The 21,168-nt window shown below is 42.5% G+C and overlaps 1 protein-coding gene across 1 annotated transcript in view; it reads right to left on the reverse strand.

The window, feature by feature from the left end:
* Nucleotides 1-19,748, reverse strand: part of CEP120 (centrosomal protein 120) — a 43,821-nt gene extending 24,073 nt beyond the window's left edge. The window contains exons 1-13 of the mRNA XM_082191558.1: nt 19,434-19,748; nt 15,017-15,173; nt 14,414-14,528; nt 12,181-12,322; nt 10,422-10,570; nt 9,809-10,006; nt 8,397-8,624; nt 8,021-8,219; nt 6,173-6,341; nt 4,419-4,568; nt 3,067-3,249; nt 1,479-1,575; nt 1,248-1,400 (exon numbers count right to left, since the gene is read on the reverse strand). Of these exons, the coding sequence (XP_082047684.1) occupies nt 1,248-1,400; nt 1,479-1,575; nt 3,067-3,249; nt 4,419-4,568; nt 6,173-6,341; nt 8,021-8,219; nt 8,397-8,624; nt 9,809-10,006; nt 10,422-10,570; nt 12,181-12,322; nt 14,414-14,528; nt 15,017-15,173; nt 19,434-19,485 (1,992 nt within the window). The 5' untranslated portion in view covers nt 19,486-19,748. The remainder of the gene's footprint in view (nt 1-1,247; nt 1,401-1,478; nt 1,576-3,066; nt 3,250-4,418; nt 4,569-6,172; nt 6,342-8,020; nt 8,220-8,396; nt 8,625-9,808; nt 10,007-10,421; nt 10,571-12,180; nt 12,323-14,413; nt 14,529-15,016; nt 15,174-19,433) is intronic.
* Between the last annotated feature and the right edge of the window lie 1,420 nt (nt 19,749-21,168).

Below are 21,168 nucleotides of genomic sequence, written 5' to 3' on the forward strand. Positions count from 1 at the left end.
ACCAGAAATAAAATGGAGAACTTTACACCACATTTGCAAATTTATTTAAGCAGTCATAAAATGCTACCATAACTCATAGGCTAATAATAGCAGAACCGTGTGTTACAAAACATAATGGAAGTAGAAAGCCTTAAAAGTGATTGGAAAAAGAGAGGTAAACTTCCACTTGAATTCAACTGAAGCAGGAGAGATGGGAGGGGAAAGCAACTGAAGTGGAATGAATTTTTAAAAGTTACTAGGGTAGAAAAGAATCATAGAATTGTAGAGTTGGAAAGGACCCATCTAGTCCAACCCCCTACAGTGCAGGAATATTTTGCCCAATGTGGGGCTCAAACCCTCGACCCTGAGATTAAGAGTCTCATGTTCTAGCAACTTTCCAGGCTATGCCCACAGAAAGTGAACATGCCAGTACATTGCAAGACCCCAGTGAATAAAATCACTCCTCCTCTTAGTTCAATATTGCAAATATTTGGAATTCTCTCTCTCCCCCCCCCACTCTTCCAAGGTGCTCTGTAAAATCCAAAGGTGGTACAGTCTCATGACTGATATATTATAATGACTGAAGGATGGGGCAGCAGACCAAAAGTGTTCCTGTATCAGCAAGGAGGAAGCTTTGCGCTCAAGACTGTAAATAGGTAAGATTCCTCTTGAATATAAATAATCTCTCCAAAACGCAGATCAGTTTTAGCCTGCTGTCAACATCCTGGGCACACCTTGAAGATTCAGTGGTACTTCGGGTTAAGTACTTAAATTTGTTCCGGAGGTCTGTTCTTAACCTGAAACTGTTCTTAACCAGAAGCACCACTTTAGCTAATGGGGCCTCCCACTGCCGCTGCGCCTGCCAGAGCATGATTTTTGTTCTCATCCTGAAGCAAAGTTCTTAACCCAAGGTACTATCTGTGCAAGGTACTATCTGTGGGTTAGCGGAGTCTGTAACCTGAAGCGTATGTAACCCGAGGTACCAATGTATACCAAACTGCCTTTTTGCCCAGACACAATGTGAGACTGGGGTTATTACCCTGTGAGACACGCCTAAAAATGTATTTGAACATTATGAAGCCATCTATAATGAATCTGCCAAGCATACAATGCTGTTGTACAATCAGCTAAAGGGCTGATTCCAATTTAAAAACCTCTTTCCCACACTTGTATCCACCTGAACTGCAACATAGATTTAAGATCTGTCACATTCGCCTTTTGTTAAGAGTAGACCTGTAGTTCCGGTTAAAAATAATGTATAAAGAAACCTGGTTTTCAAAAAGATCTTCTTGTAGTTCCTTCCACATTTCCAATTCAAGTGCTGCTTTGTACTCTAGAGTTTCTCTTGTTTCCGGCTGGATTTCAGGAACATTACGCGGCTGAGATGAAGGAACCAGCGGTGGCTCATTGGCACCTAAACCCTAAACATGGAAATGCTATTAGATAACCTTCAATGGAGTTGTGTCTTTCCAAACAAGAAAGGGTGTGTTTCTGTTTACCTGAGAAGAATCGGACACCACAACTTGATGCATTTTCACAAGCCCATAATCTTCTAGAGTCACCGTGTATGAAAGCTCGGCTATCCTGTTGCTTGTCCTATAAACAAGAACAAGAACATTTCAGTTCTTCTCTCATTCGAGATTAATCTTGCTCTCTACTGTCATCTGTTTACAATGGAACAAGCATGAGAAAAGTGGACTTATTTCTACAGCAGTCTTTTCTCTCTTTCCTCCCAAAAAAGATCTCGGGAGCTAAACCAGTTTTATATAAAGAGGTCAAACAATCCTGACTGTCAGATGACTGATCAAAACATGTTCATTGTAAAGGCCTTTGGCTATACACAATAAATTGTTTGATTGACTGGCAGACCCAGACATGATGCCAATTCTTTTAGGAATATGGAACACAGAGAGCTGAAAAAGCAATAGCTGCTCTATTAGAGAAGTACAGAGCATTTATTCCTATTCATGAATAAGGAGGCTGGAGACCAACATTATGATTCTTAGATACTGGTTACCAGCTAATCTCTGGTCTGCCTGAATTTTCTCTCTTTGTTCCTCCTAATCACTTGTGTTGTGGTGCTGGCTATCAGGTTTGACTCGAGGCTTATTTTTCTGCATATCTGCAAACAGTTTTGTTTCAAAGCTCAGAATTAAATATTTGCTGCTAAAAGTGTCTTACTTTAATATGCACACTCACAACCTGGCAAATGTGGACCTAAAGGAAACACATTAAAGACAACTGTCCACAAAATAAATGTTCCAGACTCTTTTCAGATGATTGTCTTGTTACTAAAAGGTCAAAAAGTATCACTAAATAAACAAAAACATGAAACCCAAGTTGTGTACAGCAATAATTCCACAGTTTACATTTGTTTTTCAAGCTTCCTTTTATCCATTTTTAGTAAAGTTTAAGTAGTTTTCTATGCAAATACACTGAAAAGTTGCGTAAACTTATCGAGTTACAGGAAATAAACATCTGACATTTGAAACAAATCAGTACAGTCACTTTCACATCAGTGAGTTGAATTTGACATCAAATGCTAAAGCCAATTAGGTTTGGAGGGCTGCCATCTAGTGGCTACTAAGTTTGGATACACTCATGCTTTTCAGAAAAAATCTTCTACATAATATACCGGGAAGTTTGATTGTGTAAACATATATTTTGAAATTAAATATACATTCACCATTAGAAAGTTACATAGATTAAAAATTCCAAGCTCCACATTGTAATCAAATCTTTACCAAGTCAGCAGACAATGCTTGCATGACTGCTAAAGAAAGGCACATTTGAAATCTTTTGTGTACACTTCTACAAGTACAAATTGGTATCACTTTTCAAGTTCAACTGAGTGTATTCTTTCAGAAGAACTGCAACATCACAAGAGGATGGAAGTGATGTGGTCTTCCACACTATTGTTCCACTGGTCCCTTTTGTCCCCCAAAATTAAGAGTTATGCAAGCTCTTCAAAAATAAGTATTAAGAGTTTTACTAAATGCATAAAAATAATAATTAAAAAAGGCCTACAGGAGTGTTAAACAGAAACAGCTATAACAGAGGAACCTCATTTTTCAAAGCTTACTGTACCCTTGTGCTGCTGTAACAGGGATTGTTTCACTGAAGGTCTGGCGCCAGCACTGTTCCCCACTGGCACCTAGAAAGCGGGTTTTTTCCATGGCCAAAATATTTGAAAGCTGGAGTCTTGCAACTCCCAGCAGTAAGTCTTTGGCTGTTTTATCTTTATGCCACAGCTCCACCAGCAACGGTATCCTGAAATACAGACGAGAAAAAATACACATAGCATACTGGAGTTTGTATTTTGTTCTCATAGATGGGTTTTTCCTCAGTTGCCATAGGCCGGGATGGGTAGAAGAGATGCATTTATTTTACATCTTTTGTGATGTTGGCGTAGATGCACTGGCAGACATCAATGCTACCCTGTGGCAAAAGAGTACAACCACTTGAAGGGGTTCAAGGATGCTCAGTTTTGCAAGAACATTTCACACCCATCACAGTAATTTTTCATCCTAGAAATATTCAATTGAGCGATATACTTTGACTTCCTGCATTTCCAAAAATAGGTCCCAATCCAAGGGAAGAACGATGGTGAAGTTGTTGTCTCAAGGTTTCTCCATTCCTACTGGTTAGCCAACAACAGTAAAAACCCATCCAAACCTGTGTCACATCACATTAGGAGTGAAAATTCAACAGCTTCCATAAGCAAGTAGTACCGTATTTTTCGCCCTATAAGACGCACTTTTTCCCCTCCAAAAATGAAGGGGAAATGTGTGTGGGTCCTATGGGGCAAATGCAGGCTTTCGCTGAAGCCTGGAGAGCGAGGGGGGTCGGTACGCACCGACCCCTCTCGCTCTCCAGGCTTCAGGAAGCTATCCGCTAGCTGTGGGAGACCCAGCTCTCCCAGGGCTAGCGGAGAGCTTGCCTGCACCCAGAAGCTTGGGGCGCGCTGAGCTCCGCACGCCCCAAGCTTCGGGATTAGCGCAGCTGTCCGCTAGCCCTGGGAGAGCCGCGCGGCTCTCCCAGGGCTAGCGGACTGCTTGCCAGCACCCAGAAGCTTGGGGCGCGCTGAGCTCCGCACGCCCCAAGCTTCAGGATTAGCGCAGCTGTCCGCTAGCCCTGGGAGAGGCGCCCGGCTCTCCCACGGCTAGCGGAGACCTTGCTGGCACCCAGAAGCTTGGGGCGTGCTGAGCTCCGCACGCCCCAAGCTTCGGGATTAGCGCAGCGCACCTGGGGGGGAAATAATTCCCCCCCCTTTATTTCCCCCCAAAAACACTAGGTGCGCCTTATGGGCCGGTGCGTCTTATGGGGCGAAAAATACGGTACTTCTTCTGAATATGCCTGTACAGTCCGTTTTGGATTTGGGAAACCCATTCCTTCAGTACCAATGCACAGATTGTTAATATGGCACCCTTGTTACATACCTGAAGAAGGTATCCTGCAGCTGATGGGGCATGGTTGCAAAATCAAATGCACAATATGACTGGGGAAGAAACACTTCCATGTTCTTCCTTACTTCCACGGGAGGGTTTGTCATAATGGGTGCAGCGCTTCCAAAAAATGGATACGAGTACCTATGGAGGTAAAAAGGTAAAGGTAAAGGACCCCTGGATGGTTAAGTCTAGTCAAAGACAACTATGGGGTTGCGGCGCTCATCTCGCCTTCAGGCTGAGGGAGCCGGAGTTTGTCCACAGACAGATTTTCAGGTCATGTGGCCAGCATGACTAAACCACTTCTGGTGCAACAAGACACCATGATGGAAGCCAGAGCACATGGAAACACCATTTACCTTCCCGCTGCAGCGGTACCTATTTATCTACTTGCACTGGTGCGCTTCTGAACTGCTAGGTTGGCAGAAGGTGGGACAGAGCAACAGGAGCTCACCCCATCGTGGGGATTCAAACCACTGACCTTCTGATTGGGAAGCCCAAGAGGCTCAGTGGTTTAGACCACAGCGCCACCTGCGTCCCATTGAGAAACAAACAAACAAACAAACAAACAATATTAATATTATAACAAATTCAGTGCTACCAGCTTATGACTTCAAGACCTTTAAGTAAATGAACTTCAAGCTAACTAATGACTTAATGGCATGTCTTAACATGCCATGGTATTCAATTGAGTTTATTCAGAGTATACCTATTGAAATTAATGAACAGGACTTAAGTTAGGTCCATTGATTTCCGTGGGTCTTCTATGAATCAAACTTAGGTGAATGCCACACCATTTTTTCTATCAAACAATACGCTCCAATCATCTCTCACTATTGGCCATGCTGGTTGATTACAACAACATCTTGAAGGGACACTGGATTCCCATTGCTCTGGAGAGGCAAGACTGACTTGCATCCTTTGTTTTATTTTCTAAAGTAAGGGAGCAGAGTGTAACAGTGATCCTGCGCCCAGTAAGGATTGGGCACAGTTGGGTATTGTTAAGAATATTTCTAGGGGTGTGTGTTTTAATATGTTGCTGCCGATTTCCCCTGGTGTTCCCCAGGATTACATTTTTGGTCACCACTAGGGAGCTGAAACATAGAATTCTTCATGGACTTCATATACCAAGTTTCATTCAATGGACACTTCACATTCCATAAAACAGAAGGCCAAGTGGGTCAGTTAAACAACAAAAATTACTTAGCCCAAAAGTGATACGCTTGTGCCCAATTTCCATGAAGTTACTCCTTTCAGTATTTCCCTAGCTTTTTAAAAAATGTAAAAACTTTCCAACTTAGCATCTATACTGGCGTCTTCCATCCAGAAACATAGCTAAAAATCCACATGTTGCCACAACAGCACAGTGAGTTTATAAAGAAATGTGCAGATTAAAGAAAAGGGAATATTCGGGCAAGACATGTTTGTCCATTAATGGAAGTTACAAGACCTGCACAAAGTTGGAGATTGCCCTCTTACAGTACAGCACCTGTGTCCTATCCTCAGAATTATAGGGATAAGTCTCCTAAGAAAGATGCAATTACCCATAGTTTTAGATCAAGTTCATGATGAGCAAGAAGTTTGTTATTTACAGGACACATAGAAGTGATCACAGTGACACTGTGTACCTAGACTTTCAGATCCTCTCGTGGACTGGTAACTGGTTAAGGGACAGGAAGCAATGGAAAAATAAATTGAAAGTTCTCTCAGTGAAGAGATGTGAAACAATAATCTAACACATGCTTTACCTTAACATACAATTGACGGGAAAGCCAGTATCCAGATTATGGAGAGTTCTTAAGTCTATTGAGAAACAGAAATGATGGGATGCTGCTGGAACAGCAATTTTTTGACCTGTGGTAGATTCAGAGGTACCGGCCTGCTGAGTCTGAGAAGCGGGTGCTCGGGCATTCGAGGCTGAAGAGAAAACAGACAGCACATTTTCTTTTAAGATAGATGCTGACACATTCCAAACTTGAGAGCCCCTGCTGTACAAGTTCTAATACTTGAAAGTAAGAAGCTTTTGAATTTTTTTCTGGACAAAATTTAGTTTTCTTTCTTTTTTTATTGGGTTTTATAAACAAGAATAATGTTATACAAATAAGTATACCAAGTTTTCTTGTGTCATTTGCGTATCACAAAAATAGCATAATAAACGTGGAAAAATATCTACAACATATGTTTCATTATTAGTGGTCAATGTATGAGTTCTTGGTTTATGAATTGGTTTAAACAATTAGGAAGAAGAATAAAAGAAAAATAAAAAGGGGAGAGGGGGAGTGAGAAGTTGGGTCAGGTCGGGTGGTTATGCTTCTATTATTCTACTTAGTGTGTGTGAGGGGTTGTGTCAGTGTTACTTATATGGGTTCTCTTACTATTCACTTGTTGTATTTCCTTGGTGGTGAGAGAGGTTGGGGGTGGCTTAGGGTGTTGTTGGTTGTCTTTGGTTGGCTGTAGTGAGAATTGTTTTTGTGTGAGAGTGGGGTGTGAGTGTGTATTTTTGAATCAGGTTAGCCAGATTGATTCATATGCTGTTGGTGGATTCTTGTCATCTTGTTGGGCTGTGTATGTGATAAAGGGGAGCCATACCAGGGTGAAGGCGTCTTCTTCTATTTGTCCCTGTGTCAGTTTCAGTTTATTGGTTGGTTTTTCTAATAAGGCTGTTTCCCATACTAAGTTTTTTTTCCCTTTCTAAACCTAAATGTTGAACTAGCTGTACAGCATCATAGCCTGTGGCCAAACACAGCTGTTGACAGTTTTAAGGTAAGTCACATGGTGCAGGCTGGTCCATGTGGCAAACAAAAAATAGCATACCAAATAGCATACCAAAAACAGGTGTTCATATTTCAAGCAGTCTTCACACATTGGCCCTATCATGCAAAGTGGCCACCGGCTGAAGGCTATGCTCCTGCATTCTGATCACAAGGGAAGGGAGCAGTGTTTAAAGGTAAAGGGACCCCTGACCATTAGGTCCAATCATGACCGACTCTGGGGTTGCGGCACTCATCTTGCTTTATTGGCCGAGGGAGCCGGCGTACAGCTTCAGGGTCATGTGGCCAGCAAGACTAAGCCGCTTCTGGTGAACCAGAGCAGCGCACGGAAACGCCGTTTACCTTCCCGCCAGAGCAGTATCTATTTATCTACTTGCACTCTGGTGTACTTTCGAACTGCTAGGTTGGCAAGAACAAGGACCGAGCAACGGGAGCTCACCTCGTCGCAGGGATTCGAACTGCCGACCTTCTGATTGGTAACCCTTAGGCTCTGTGGTTTAGACCGCAGCACCACCCGCGTCCCGGAGCAGTGCTTAGACCCAAGCAATTTACTTGAATACAAATATCTGCCCAGTTCTTCAACTGCAGAGCTAAACCACACATCACAAATTTAAAACCTTACATCGCCCGCAGTTCACTGGTTGACTGCAGATAACTCTCTCCCTCTTACTGGAGTCTTCAGAATATTTTAAGTTGCATTACTGCATAGTGAATGATCACCCATTTTGTTGCATCAGTTTACCAAGCAATCATAAAGAAAGCAGCATTTTGTGGTAGATATGACAGCTGTAAATTTATAAACGTTTGCTTTGATGTGCTGCCTACCTTTTTTCTGTGCCTTTGGGTTCTTGTCATACTGCAGACTTTCCACTTCGCTGTCTGTCGCGTCATCTTTTATGGGAGGGGAATGGCTAACCCGGGGTAATGCATTTTGAGAACTAGGCTCAGGACTCCTTTTTTGATCACGCACTGGAGATGAAGCTCTTTTCACATTTTCAGACTCAACCTTTGAAGATAACTGAGGCTGAACGAAATAATAGTGCCTAGTTTAAACACATGATCCTCGGATGAAGGGCAGTATAGAAATTTAATAAATTATAATAACAATAACTTCATTTCATACATGCGTAACAGCAATAATATTTTCTATTTTTATTTGCATTTTTAAAAGTATATAAAAAGGAGAACAATTGAGTTGTACCTGAGAAACTCTGCTATCTTTTTGAAGAGATACCGATACCCCAACAGTGGGAGCCATATCCAAAGGGACAGGTGGCAGCTTTTGCCGGGCTCTGTTAGGTGGAACAAGAATATATGCTCCTTCAATTGCTACCGGATGTTGAAGGATTTCCACGCTTCCTTTCTTCAACAGTCCAGTTAAAAGTATTTCAGTGCTTCCAAGAGACTGGTCCCCACAGCAAAGATGGATCTATGTTTCAAAAGGGTATCATGAAAGTGACTATAATGGACATTCAGTACAAAAACGATTACTTACACCCAACCAATGACATCCAAATGGAAACATTATGTCCTTTAAAAAAAATAAGGTGCTTGTAATGGATGCTGGAATAAAATAAGCCAAACAGCCCTCTTTAGAAGGTTATCCAGACTGCCTAATCTTCCCAGACTGTCTTATCCTCCGAAACCCTGTATTCTTCAGGTCAAAACATAGCAAGAGACTCCAAGCGGTCATGTTTCAGTACACGATAAGCCACAACTCACAAGCTGTAAAGGGGAAGGAAGAAGGAAAGGCCAAGATGGAGCATTTTTGTAGCTTGAGGGTGCTCCTGAATCCATCTTTGTCACTAGAGGCACAACTGACATCTGGGGCTAGAAATGTTTTCTCCCAACTTTGGCTGGTACATCTGCTGTGACCAGGATAACCTGACCACAGTGGTCCATGCAATGGTAATCGTAAGAGTTGATTACTGTAGCATGCTTTATATGGGCTGCCCTTATAACTATCTGGTCCAGAAGCTGCAACTAGGACAGAATTCGGCAGGTTACTGGTAGCGATGCTAATTTGCTGAGAGAGCTGCATTGGTTGTTGATTTCCTACCAGGGCAGGCTCAAGGTTCTTGTGTTAATTTACAGAGCCATAAACAATTTGGGTACAATGTACTTTAAGGAGTAGCCTGATTCTTTATAATGTACCTCAATTACCAAGATCCCCTGGTGGTGTACTTTTGGTGTCTCTCTGCCATGCCCCTGAGGTTTGGTTGTCCTTTACCAGGGAGCAAGCTTTTAGTGTGGCAGCTCTCAAGAACTCCTTGTCGATAGAAAAGAAAGTCTAGCAAGCTTTCTTTTAGACATTCTCTAAAAACTGAGCAGTTCCTATTTTTTTACCAAGCAGTTTATACTGATACTACTGTAGTATTAGGTTCTTATGCTGCCCACTGCCTTGTTTTTCTATTTTTATGAAGGTGCAGCTCATAAGTAATAAAATTAACAACATATCAAAAAAGTATAATAGTCCTTAAATTTGATCTGCCATAACACCCTAAATTCTTATGGTATCCTCTTAACAATTTGGACTGAAGAGGAGTCACACACTTCGGAACAAGATGCAACAGCTAAATCTTTGTTTACCAGAGAGCAGAAATGGATGCATACCTTCAACTTTGAGTGAGCAAAAAAATAAGCTCTTAGAACTTCAATGCTGCTGCGTATTCTAACAGATGCTCTTTCTGGCTCAAAGTTTGGATTGATCAAATCAGTGAATGGTTCGTTGGTAACATCATTGCCCAGGAGTGAATAGTAGAAGAAGAACTCGGGCTGTCGTTCTGGAAGTTTCATTGTGGTAGGTATTAGCTGTTACAATAAAAGAGGAGAAAAATGCAGACAACAGGTCCTCAACACTGCTCATAAGAAGCCACGAATGTTCATGTCTATTATCAAAAGAAGTGCTGTATTCCAACGTCTATTCAAGTTTTAAATATTTAACATGGGTAACATCAAAAGCTAAGGAATTCCAAGGCTGGAAAGTTGTCCTTGCTCACTCTCCCAAGCTCCTGCCATCATGAGGGCAACACTGTAACTTTGAGGTTGGTTTAGATTTATAACAGCAATAAAGGGAACAATCATTCTTATACAGAATCTGGGGGTTATGAAGAACCACCAAGTCATGCTGCAATGAGACATGATTTTTCACATGTTAACCATCCAGAGTTTGAAAGCTCCACCACAGGCGAAACCAGAGAGTGGTACCATGGATTGGCATTATTACCTGTTCTAACTGTGTAGCAAATGCAACAGTGACAGACAGAACAAAGTAGTCTCTGCAATATTCTGCTGGTCCAATTTGATGGTATCCTTCCTCTTCGTTAAGCACTGCTGCAAGATTTTTGGGATCCAACCCAAGTTGCTGAAGAGGTACTTTAAAAAGAAAACAAATGCCTTCAGTTGTATTCTGAACAAAATAAAATCTACTGGGAGCTGAAAATATACAGAGATGAAATTCAGAGAGGACAGTTGTCTTTAAGAAATCCTATTAGCCTTGGGCTAGTAAGGGGCTGAATAAACCCCATGTCAATCTAGGCATCAGTTCCAACAGGGATGGGGGATGTGCATCCCTTCAGATGTTGCTGGATTTCAATTCCCATCATCCCAGACCAGATGAAAGTTGGAGTCCAACATCTGGAGGACCACAATTTCTACATCCCTGACCTACACAGATTTCATCTCAAAGCAGATGAAAGGACAGATGAAAGGATAGAAAACAGCTATGTAAACCCTAACTCTCCACTTTTTAATACTTTATTTGCCTGGCCTTCTGGCATTGATAGTTTATGTTTAAGAATAAGGATTCACCTTCCTGTTTTTTTTGTAAGAAGTATCATATCAGTTTCATGAAGACCAGAGAATAACCATCTGTACTACTTGAAGTTATACCACACATACCCAACACCTTTGTTTTATTTGTCTTATGCTTTTCACACAAACTTGCCCAGAAGTGTTGGACACAGCTAGTAAAATAATAAGTTAACAAAACAGAAACAAGGAAATTAACTGTTTACAATATTCCACTGAGGTTGTACTTTACTAATCTTGACAACAGATTTTAAACAAGCTTTAGGACAGAGAATCATATGAAAAATAAGGGGGAAGATGAAAACTTAATACAGAGTAAAGATGAAAGCTTAACGTAGAACAAAGATGAAAGGTGAAAACATAATATAGACCAAAGCTTTAAAATAGGATAACTGAATACATTGCTTTTCTGTCTTTAATTAATTACTATTTTATATCTAGGAAAGCAGAAAAAAATGAAATCAAATATATAGAGAGAAAATTAAATATCAAAATATAACATATAAAATTCATGAGTGGTTAAGATATAAAAATAATTCTTTATGTAATAAAGTAGGAATGGAGAACCTGTAGCCCACTTGATGTTGTTGGGACTCCAGCTCCCATCAGCTCCAGCCAGCACGGCCAGTCATCAGGGATGATGGGAAGTGTAGTCCTACAGCATCTTGACATTGACAACTTGTCCACCTTTGCCATAAAGGAATGGAACAGAACCCTTGTAAACCACTCTGATACAAGACAGGCCATTAAGATTTTTAACGTAAATATTCAAATGTTCTCAGCCCTGAAACTTTGTCAAAATGAGCAAAGATCACTTCAGCTGTCAGAAATCAACTATCAAATCTCTCAGACTTCAGGTTTATAGGATCAAGTTTTTCCGCCCAACGAAACTCCAAAACCCACCATCTGGAGCCAGGTGCAAAGTAGCACCATGAGGGCAGGTATAAATTTAGAATTACGGTAAGTAAGGGAATACTGCTGAGCAGATGCTCAGCCCAAGGATTTGTGATCAGAACAAAAGAGGAAACAAAGCAGAATACAGAGGATTTGTACAGTGAATTTGCCAATACTAACCAATGATATTTTAGGATCTCCATCAACTTGACGTAACTGCAGAATTCCCACAATTTTCAGAACATAATAGTGTTTGGTGAAGTGTTCATTATTCTACTAACCTGTTACATCTCTTGGAGGTGCGTCCTTCGCTTTAAAGCCATCTGTGGATGCCTTAGTATCAGTTTCTAGCATTAGACTGAGTTGCAGCTCAGATTTAAATTTTGTGTATCTATTGCTCAGTAATGGATACCACTTTGGTGGCTGCAGAGATTTGATTAAAACAAAAAGTTGGGTGAAATTATACATACACGGTATTGTCGTCAGATAAAATCTCTTTCCAAGTTGGCTACGTTTTACAAGATCTTACATTTAAAGTTAAGACTAAGACAAAGAATAGTTGTGATCATACAACACTGTTACAGCAGAAGTGAAATTATATCATTTGTTCACACTTCAATTTTCAATTTATTTAAAAAAAAGGGGGGGGGAGAGGACAAGACTTTGGCCCTAATCCAGAGATCTGAAAACAGAAGTAATACCCTCTTTCCCTAGTAAACAGATGATTGCCAGAGATAATCTGTTTAGACGCAGAGGGCATGACTGCACTAGCTTTTGGCTACCCTAATATGGGGGTGAAGGGCTCCAAAAGCACATAATATGTTCACCACCTACAGCTGACCTTTCTATATCCAGAATAATTCTGCACTTGACTCTGCTGCCATCTGTTCATAGAAATCTTAATTCCCTCCATGAAAAAAATTGTTTAGAAAAGCTAGTCATTCCGCCCCCCCGCCAAAAAAAAAAAAAAAGTACAAAGCAACTATTTAGAGCATATATCATAGGTTATTATTTGCATTTAGCCTGCTATGGTGGACAAAGGCATATCCATTAAATCCCTTTAGTAAATAAGAGCAAGAAATTTATCTGCTACAAACCATGGCAGATAATCATCTTAATGGGCAGGTCATTGACCTGAGCTTTGTTATCAGATTATATAAATAAATATGCAGCTGCTTAAATTTTTCTTGAATAGCCAGTCATTTTAATGACTGTTCTGTGCTGTTTCTAATTTGTTTAAAATGTTGTTGTAGTTTCATACACTGTCCTGGTATTTTAAGATAAAGCTATCTTTAAATACAGTGGAACCTCGGTTGTCAAACGTAATCTGTTCCGGAAGATTGTTCCACTTCCGAAACATTCGACAACCGAGGCTCAGTGGGTGGCTGGAGAATTCAATTGAAAAAACAGAGAAACATGCCTTGGAAGCCGTTTGACTTCCAAGGCGCTTTTGAAAATGGAAGCATTCACTTCTGGGTTGTCGGCATTCGAAAGCCGAAACATTCAACTTCCGAAGCGTTCGACAACCAAGATTCCACTGTACTTCCATGTGCTTTTTTCCTTTTCCAGGGCATTACTTTCCAAAACGTCCAAAGCATATGACATGTTGTGCCCACGGAGACATGAGGCGAACAGCCTGATTACCAAACAGGAAGAGGGATGGGCAACACAGTGGAAAACTCAGAGTGGGCACAACAGCTCTCTGCTGCCTTGCCCCTCCATGTAATAATAATAATAATAATAATTTTTATTTATACCCCGCCCTCCCCAGCCAAGGCCAGGCTCAGGGAGGCTAACAAGCAATAATAAAAACAAGTTGAATGAATACAACTTCAAAACAAGATTAAAATACAACATTAAAATATTGAAACATTAAAATATTAAAATGCAACCTCATCGCAGGAGGAGAAAGGAAAAAGAAATAAGGAAGAGGGGGAGGGAATCAAATTGGCTCCAAGCCAAAGGCCAGGCGGAACAACTCTGTCTTACAGGCCCTGCGGAAAGAAATCAGATCCTGCAGGGCCCTGGTCTCATGAGGCAGAGCGTTCCACCAAGCCGGAGCCACTGTTTAAAAGGCCCTGGTTCTGGTTGAAGCCAATCTAACTTCCTTAGGGCCCGGGACCACTAGGGTGCTGCTATTTATGGACCTTGAGGCTCTCCGTGGGGCATACCGGGAGAGGCTGTCCCGTAGGTACGAGGGTCCTAGGCCATGAAGGGCTTTAAAGGTCAAAGCCAGCACCTTAAATCTGACCCTGTACTCCACCGGGAGCCAGTGGACCACCGGGAGCCATGTAACCAGCAGTGGTGCATAGTTTGGGGAAACCAGGTAAACAACACCGACCCACCAACTGATATTTGGTACAGCTCAGACACAGGTTTACCACCCCAATGAGCAAATATGTCTAGAATCTGCCATTCAATAAGAGAATGAAAATCAATACCATTTAATCTGGCGTATCTGATAAAGGAGCACACATTTATTGTGACGTGTTTAAGCTGGGTTCCATACAATACCTGTTTCTTCTCTTGAGCAACTCTCAAATCTAGTATAATGTAACCTACAGGCTCTTTGGCGGAAGAGAGAGAATCCACAGAAAAGCATTGTAACTTGATAGGTGTACGCTGTAATCTGCAAGGAAATAAATATGCAATACCATTAAGAGGCATTGGAAGCAGTTACATAAGCTTTTGGCTCCCCAATGGTACATGCAACATTTTTACTGATAAAACCACCTAGGTATTATCAGAAATGGTAGTAAATATTTTAATATATATTCTATTGCAAATGTTTCTTCTCAATAATAAGGAAACTTTAGCAGTTAACAAATGCATATAAAATTTTCCAACCTCTCAAATAGGCTCCAGGTATATGGCAACAGTTAAATATATGAAAGCTGGTTACTTTTCTTGGAGGTGAAAACACAAGAGCTTAAGACTGCTCTTCTTAGTAACTATCTGAGCTTTCTAGCCAAATGCTATACAGAAAAGGGGATGGAATACACCCATAAGTTTTCCAGTACAGTTCAGGCTAAGTTATTATAGTTATTCTTTACAAGATTCTAAATACATGCAACAAGCACACACTCAAGCAATTCAGAAATCTTTTGAGAAAATAACCTGTGTTGGTGAAGAGCTTTCCTGTCAAGTTCCCAAGCTAACTCTGTGGCAAATTCAGGTTGATCAATATGTTCTACAGGGTCTGTAGCTAGAGTTTCACCATCAAACTTTGCTTCTACCACAAGCATATGCTTTGGACGTTTTGGAAAGTAACGCCCTGGAAAAGGAAAAAAGCACATTTATTAGATAGCTCCTTCATAAACAACTAATAGTATACGATTTAAGGCCTGATGTAGCTGCTTAATAATCACAAACCCCAGGGCACATTGCAGAACTGATATATAATCAAAGGCTGTTCCTTGGTTACCTGTACAAACACATCTTTCAAAGAGCTGGCTCAATTTTGCATTGGAACACAAGATTACAAAAAGAAACGGGAAGTAGATCGCAACTAAAACTGCTTGTGTGCACAGTCTGCAGTGCACAAGAACTGCACAGAGCAAGAACTACACCAATAAAGTGACTGGGTCATAACTGGCAGTCACTTGTGTGATGGCTTGGTGAGTCATGGGAAGAGATTTTGATTTTCTGACAGCCAGCATGCTGACCCTCCAGCTTTCCACCTGGAGGGAAACATTAAAAGGTAAGGAAGAAAGGCTTAGGATAACTCACAGTGTTTAGTTCAGTTCTGGTACACAAAACCAATTCCTGGGCTCAGAATTCTGTGTATGCCAGTTACTGAATCTCCTGACTGTTGTAAAAAATGAGGCAGATCTTGCAAACTTTAAGTCTATGAACTTCTTTAAGTCACACTGTGCTATACACATACCACAGCTGCAATTCTGTTCACACCTGGTGCTCAATGGGACCATTAGTAAATATGTGTGGAGTGTTTGTTTTGATCTGTGTGGATCTATCTACTGATGGAGAAGAAATAAAAGGCAAGTAGAAAGGTAAGTAGAGAATGTTTTTCTACCATATGTTTAAATATGGACTAATTTCATATTGCCTTAAGTTTTCACTATATCTGTACTTAACATTTTCACCAGTAACGTTTTAGCAATTGTTATTCATCACTATGCTACAAGCCACAATAAACCAGATTGCTGAAGGAGAATGCAACGTACATTTTAAGAACAGGTTAAAATTACTATGAACAAATCAACTAATAAAAAAATGCTGAAGTCAGCATTTTAATCTTTTTGAAAGTTAGATGGTGTATAAACAGAAAATAAAATATACATACATTGAGATGTACTTGCAAGGACCACAATATGCTAGAGTTCATGGATATATTTTTTTTAAAAACTAAGCACTCCTAATTCTAACGCATCACAAACAATGTAACAAGAAGTACCAGCTACATATTGCTTCATATAAGATTCCCAAGTGTCCTGAGTTCAATCCCTGCTCATCTCATGCCTGTCTTTGGAATGACATGGTACTGGTTTCCACAGAAATGTTACCACAATGTTTTCCTGTGCGATACCATACTATTCTGAGAAGACAGGCAATGTCTACTGTAATAACTCAATACTAAATTTCTGAAGCAGCAACACAGAATTATGAATCTGACTACATATGCTGTTTTTGTGCCTTTTATTAATCCTACTTCCCTTATACCTGATCATTCTGTTCACAAAATTCTCCCTTCCTTTTGCCAGCTTTTATGTTGTAAACACCAGAACTCTGCCACCGAAATGAGAAACTGAAGCCTGCTAAGAATTTACAACCTTGGATCTGAAAGCCTTAGTTGTTAGCTCAAGGACATGATGGTAAAGTAGGATGATGATGATGATGATGATGATAATTATTATTATTATTTATTTGTATCCCGCCCATCTGGCTGGGTTTCCCCAGCCACTCTGGGTGGCTTCCACAAAAAATACACTAAGATGTCACACATTAAAAACTTCCCTAAACAGGGCTGCCTTAAGATGTCTTCTGAATGTCAGGTAGTTGTTTATCTCTTTGACATCTGATGGGAGGGCGTTCCACAGGGCGGGTGCCACTACTGAGAAGGCCCTCTGCCTGGTTCCCTGTAGCTTTGCTTCTCGCAATGAGGGAACCACCAGAAGGCCCTCAGCGCTGGACCTCAGCGTCCAGGCAGAACGATGGGGGTGGGGACACTCCTTCAGGTATACTGGGCCGAGGCCATTTAGGGCTTTAAAGGTCAACATCAACACTTTGAATTGTGCTCGGAAACGTACTGGGAGCCAATGTAGGTCTTTCAAGACCGGTGTTATGTGGCCTTGGCGGCTGCCCCAGTCACCAGTCTAGCTGCCGCATTCTGGATTAGTTGTAGTTTCCGGGTCACCTTCAAAGGTAGCTCCACGTAGAGCGCATTGCAGTAGTTTAAGTGGGAGATAACTAGAGCATGCACCATTCTGGCAAGACAGTCCGTGGGCAGGTAGTGTCTCAGCCTGCGTACCAGATGGAGCTGGTAAAAAGCTGCCCTGGACACAGAATTGACCTGCGCCTCCATGGGATGGTTAGCAATAGTTGTAGAAATGCTCAGACATGCTCTCTCCCGTTTCCATTGCTTAATGAGTTGAAGATGCAACTCTGGTATTCTATATTTTCAAAAAAGGAAGCAAGAGCTCTTTTACCTGGTGTCAAGAGCATGCAAAAACCTTTCCGCTTACAGAGATGCCTTATCAGACACTTCCAAATATAAAATCACCCCGCTGTCTCCACATTCATTATTTACACAACCAACCGCCACATGGTAAGAGATATTTTGGGCAGACTTAGGTTACAATCCTATGCATACCTAGGAGATGAGCTGGTTAGAGTGTGGTGCTCACCATGCCAAGATTGCAGGCTCCATCCCTGTTTGGGGCAGCTGGATATTCCTGCATTGCAGAGGCTTGGACCTAATGATCCTCAGGGTCCTCTAACAATGCTACGTCTTGCTGAGCAGAGAAACAATGCTACGTCTTACTTCTGAGCAGAGAATCACACTGTTGGGGGCTCAACTCTCCCAAAATTGAAGTCCGCCCTACAAGCATGGGTGTACCCAGGGAGCAGGGGGGCAGCTGCCCCCCTAAATCAAGCAAATAAATAAAAATACTTAACTGACCAATTGCAGCACAGATAACTCGATTCTGCCCCCTCCTACCGGTGTGTGGGTGTGGGTGCAGTATTTGGTTGTTGTTTTTAATTTGATTCCAAATATTGTGGTTTTATATTTTGATTTTGTTCTGTGAACGGCCCTGAGAGCTCCGGGTATATAGGGCGGTAGCAACTACTCTATTCCAAACGTAAAAATGGAAAGTGTAATGCTGGTGGTCAACAAAAGAGATTTAAAGACTCTCTCAAGGCAAATCTAAAAGAATTAGACAACTGGGAAACACTGGCCTGCGAGTGCTCCAAATGGAGAACAGCCTTTACCAAAGGTGTCATGGGTTTGAAGACGCTCAAACTCAGGACAAAACAAGCTAAGAGGAAGGTATGCTTGGCAAACCCTCCCCATGATCAACTCCCAGTCAAAAACCTATGTCCCTACTGTGGAAGGACGTGTGGATCCAGAATTGGCCTCCACAGTCATTTATGGACCCACTCTTAAGACCGTGTTCATGGAAGACAATCTTACTTGGCTACGAGTGATCACCAAAGAAGAAGAAAAGATAAATTCAATAAATTATAAATAATAATAAAGCCTGTCCCTCCCCCCTTAAACAAATACAGTGGACGCTCAGGTTGTGAATGCGATCTGTGCGGGATACACATTCACAACCCACAGCGTTGCGTCTGCGAATGCGTGGGTTGCGCTTCTGTGCATGTACAAAGCGCGATTTAGAGCTTCTGTGCATGTGCGACTGCTGAAACCTGGAAGTAACCCGTTCTGGTACTTCCAGGTTTCGGCGGGTCTGTAACCTGAAAAAATGGAACCTGAAACGTCTGTTACCCGAGGTATGACTGTACTAGCTATGCCCATGCCCACAAGTTGTTGTTGCTGTTGTTTAGTCGTGTCTGACTCTTCGTGACCAGAGCACGCCAGGCACCTCTGTCTTCCACTGCCTCCCAGAGTTTGGTCAAACTCATGCTGGCAGCTTCGTGAACACTGTCCAACCATCTCGTCCTCTGTCGTCCCCTTCTCCTTGTGCCCTCCATCTTTCCCAACATCAGGGTCTTTTCCAGGGAGTCTTCTCTTCTCATGAGGTGGCCAAAGTACTGGAGCCTCAGATTCACAAGTAAAGGAGGGTAAAGCAGCCACCTTACATGGCGGCTCACACCTTGAACCACGTGCCCCAGGTTCAATCCCAAATCTCCGAGCAGAAGTGGGAGAGACCCCTTGCCTTAAAAACCCTTGGGAGCCGCTGCCAGTCAGTGTAGGCGACACTACCCTCAATGGATGGGCGATCCAACGCACCTCAAGGCAGCTCCCTAACTTATGGGTGGGGTGGAGGCATCCATAGGGTCTCTGATTTTTTTGCCTTTCCTTTTAACACCCCCCCCCTTCCTTGCGCCTTACCTTCCAGGATAGAAACCACAATCAGGAGCTGGTCGGCCCTTGTTGTACCCATTCTCCTCCAGGCGGACTCTCTGCTCTGGCAGGCAGGGCGCAAGGCTCTCGCGAAGCTGCCCTCTCCGCGCCGGGTCCCCACATCCAAGCCGGCGACGAGGCCCCAACGCCCTCCTCCTCCTCCTCTCTGGTCCCGCCGGCAGCCTCCCCTTTGGCGCCTCGGACGCGCTTTCAAACCAGCCGCCGCCGCTGCTTAGCAACCGGGAGGCGGAAAAGCAAGGACCCGAGGCACAGAGAGACGGGGCGGGGAGGAGACAGAGCGGCGGTTCCGGTATGTCGCTTCAACTTCCGGACGCTGCTGCCTCTTTGTTTCCCCCAGGGGGGAGAGGGGAAGGGCGGCGAAGCGCGCGCGCTGCAGCGCCACCTATGGGAGAGGCGGTTGGAAACGGGAGGAGATTTCCGAGTGCAGCGGGGGGGGGGGGGGACAGGAGGCGAGGAGCGCAGGCGTGCGATGCCGAGGAATGGATGGATTGCAAGGGGAGCAGCTCAGTTTACGTGCTATCTGCTGATCTCACTCCCCGGGCCCCGTGTTCATACCCTCCAACAGTTTTTTTTTTGTTTTTTTTTATTTTCTGAATTTATATACCGCCCTATACCCGGGGATCTCAGGGCGGTTCACAGAATAAAATCAAGCTGCTATTGTTGTTGTTTAGTCGTTTAGTCATGTCCAACTCTTCTGGACCCAATGGACCAGAGCACGCCAGGCACTCCTGTCTTCCACTGCCTCCCGCAGTTTGGTCAAACTCATGCTGGCAGCTTGGAGAACACTATCCAGCCATCTCGTCCTCTGTCGTCCCCTTCTCCTTGTGCCCTCCATCTTTCCCAACATCAGGGTCTTTTCCAGGGTGTCTTCTCTTCTCATGAGGTGGCCAAAGTATTGGAGCCTCAGCTTCACGATCTGTCCTTCCAGTGAGCACTCAGGGCTAATTTCCTTCAGAAAGGATCGGTTTGATCTTCTTGCAGTCCATGGGACTCTCAAGAGTCTCCTCCAGCACCATAATTCAAAAGCATCAATTCTTTGGCAATCAGCCTTCTTTATGGTCCAGCTCTCACTTCCATACATCACTACTGGGAAAACCATAGCTTTAACTATATGGACCTTTGTTGGTAAGGTGATGTCTCTGCTTTTAATGATCCTGTCTAGGTTTGTCATTGCTTTTCTCCCAAGAAGCAGGCGTCTTTTAATTTCGTGACTGTTGTCACCATCTGCAGTGATCATGGAGCCCAAGAAAGTAAAAGCTCTCACTGCCTCCATTTCTTCCCCTTCTATTTGCCAGGAGGTGATCATACCCGCCAACATTTTTAATTTTTTTAAAAAAATATTTATTTTATTTATTGAATTTATATACCGCCTTATACCCGGGGGTCTCAGGGCAGTTCGCAGAATAAAATCAAGCTATAGAACCACAAAATATATGATAAAAAATAAAAACAACAACCCAATAGCACCCCTGTTCACAAAAAACCACATTTCTCCCATGAAAATAGGGATATACTGTTCCATCATCATTTTATCAGCATCATTTTATTATTTATACCTCACCCATCTAACAAATGCTCCATCTGATACAAAAAAATAGGGGTGGTTGGCTTTTGCTGCCCAAGGGACTGAGCCCTCGTAAGTCTATGATCGGTCAGAGATGAATGGGTGGAGGCAGGAGGCAGTGAAAGCAAGGCAGAACGT

This window comes from Podarcis vaucheri, assembly GCF_965113315.1.
Source record: "Podarcis vaucheri genome assembly, chromosome: 11".
Classification (NCBI taxonomy): domain Eukaryota; kingdom Metazoa; phylum Chordata; class Lepidosauria; order Squamata; family Lacertidae; genus Podarcis; species Podarcis vaucheri.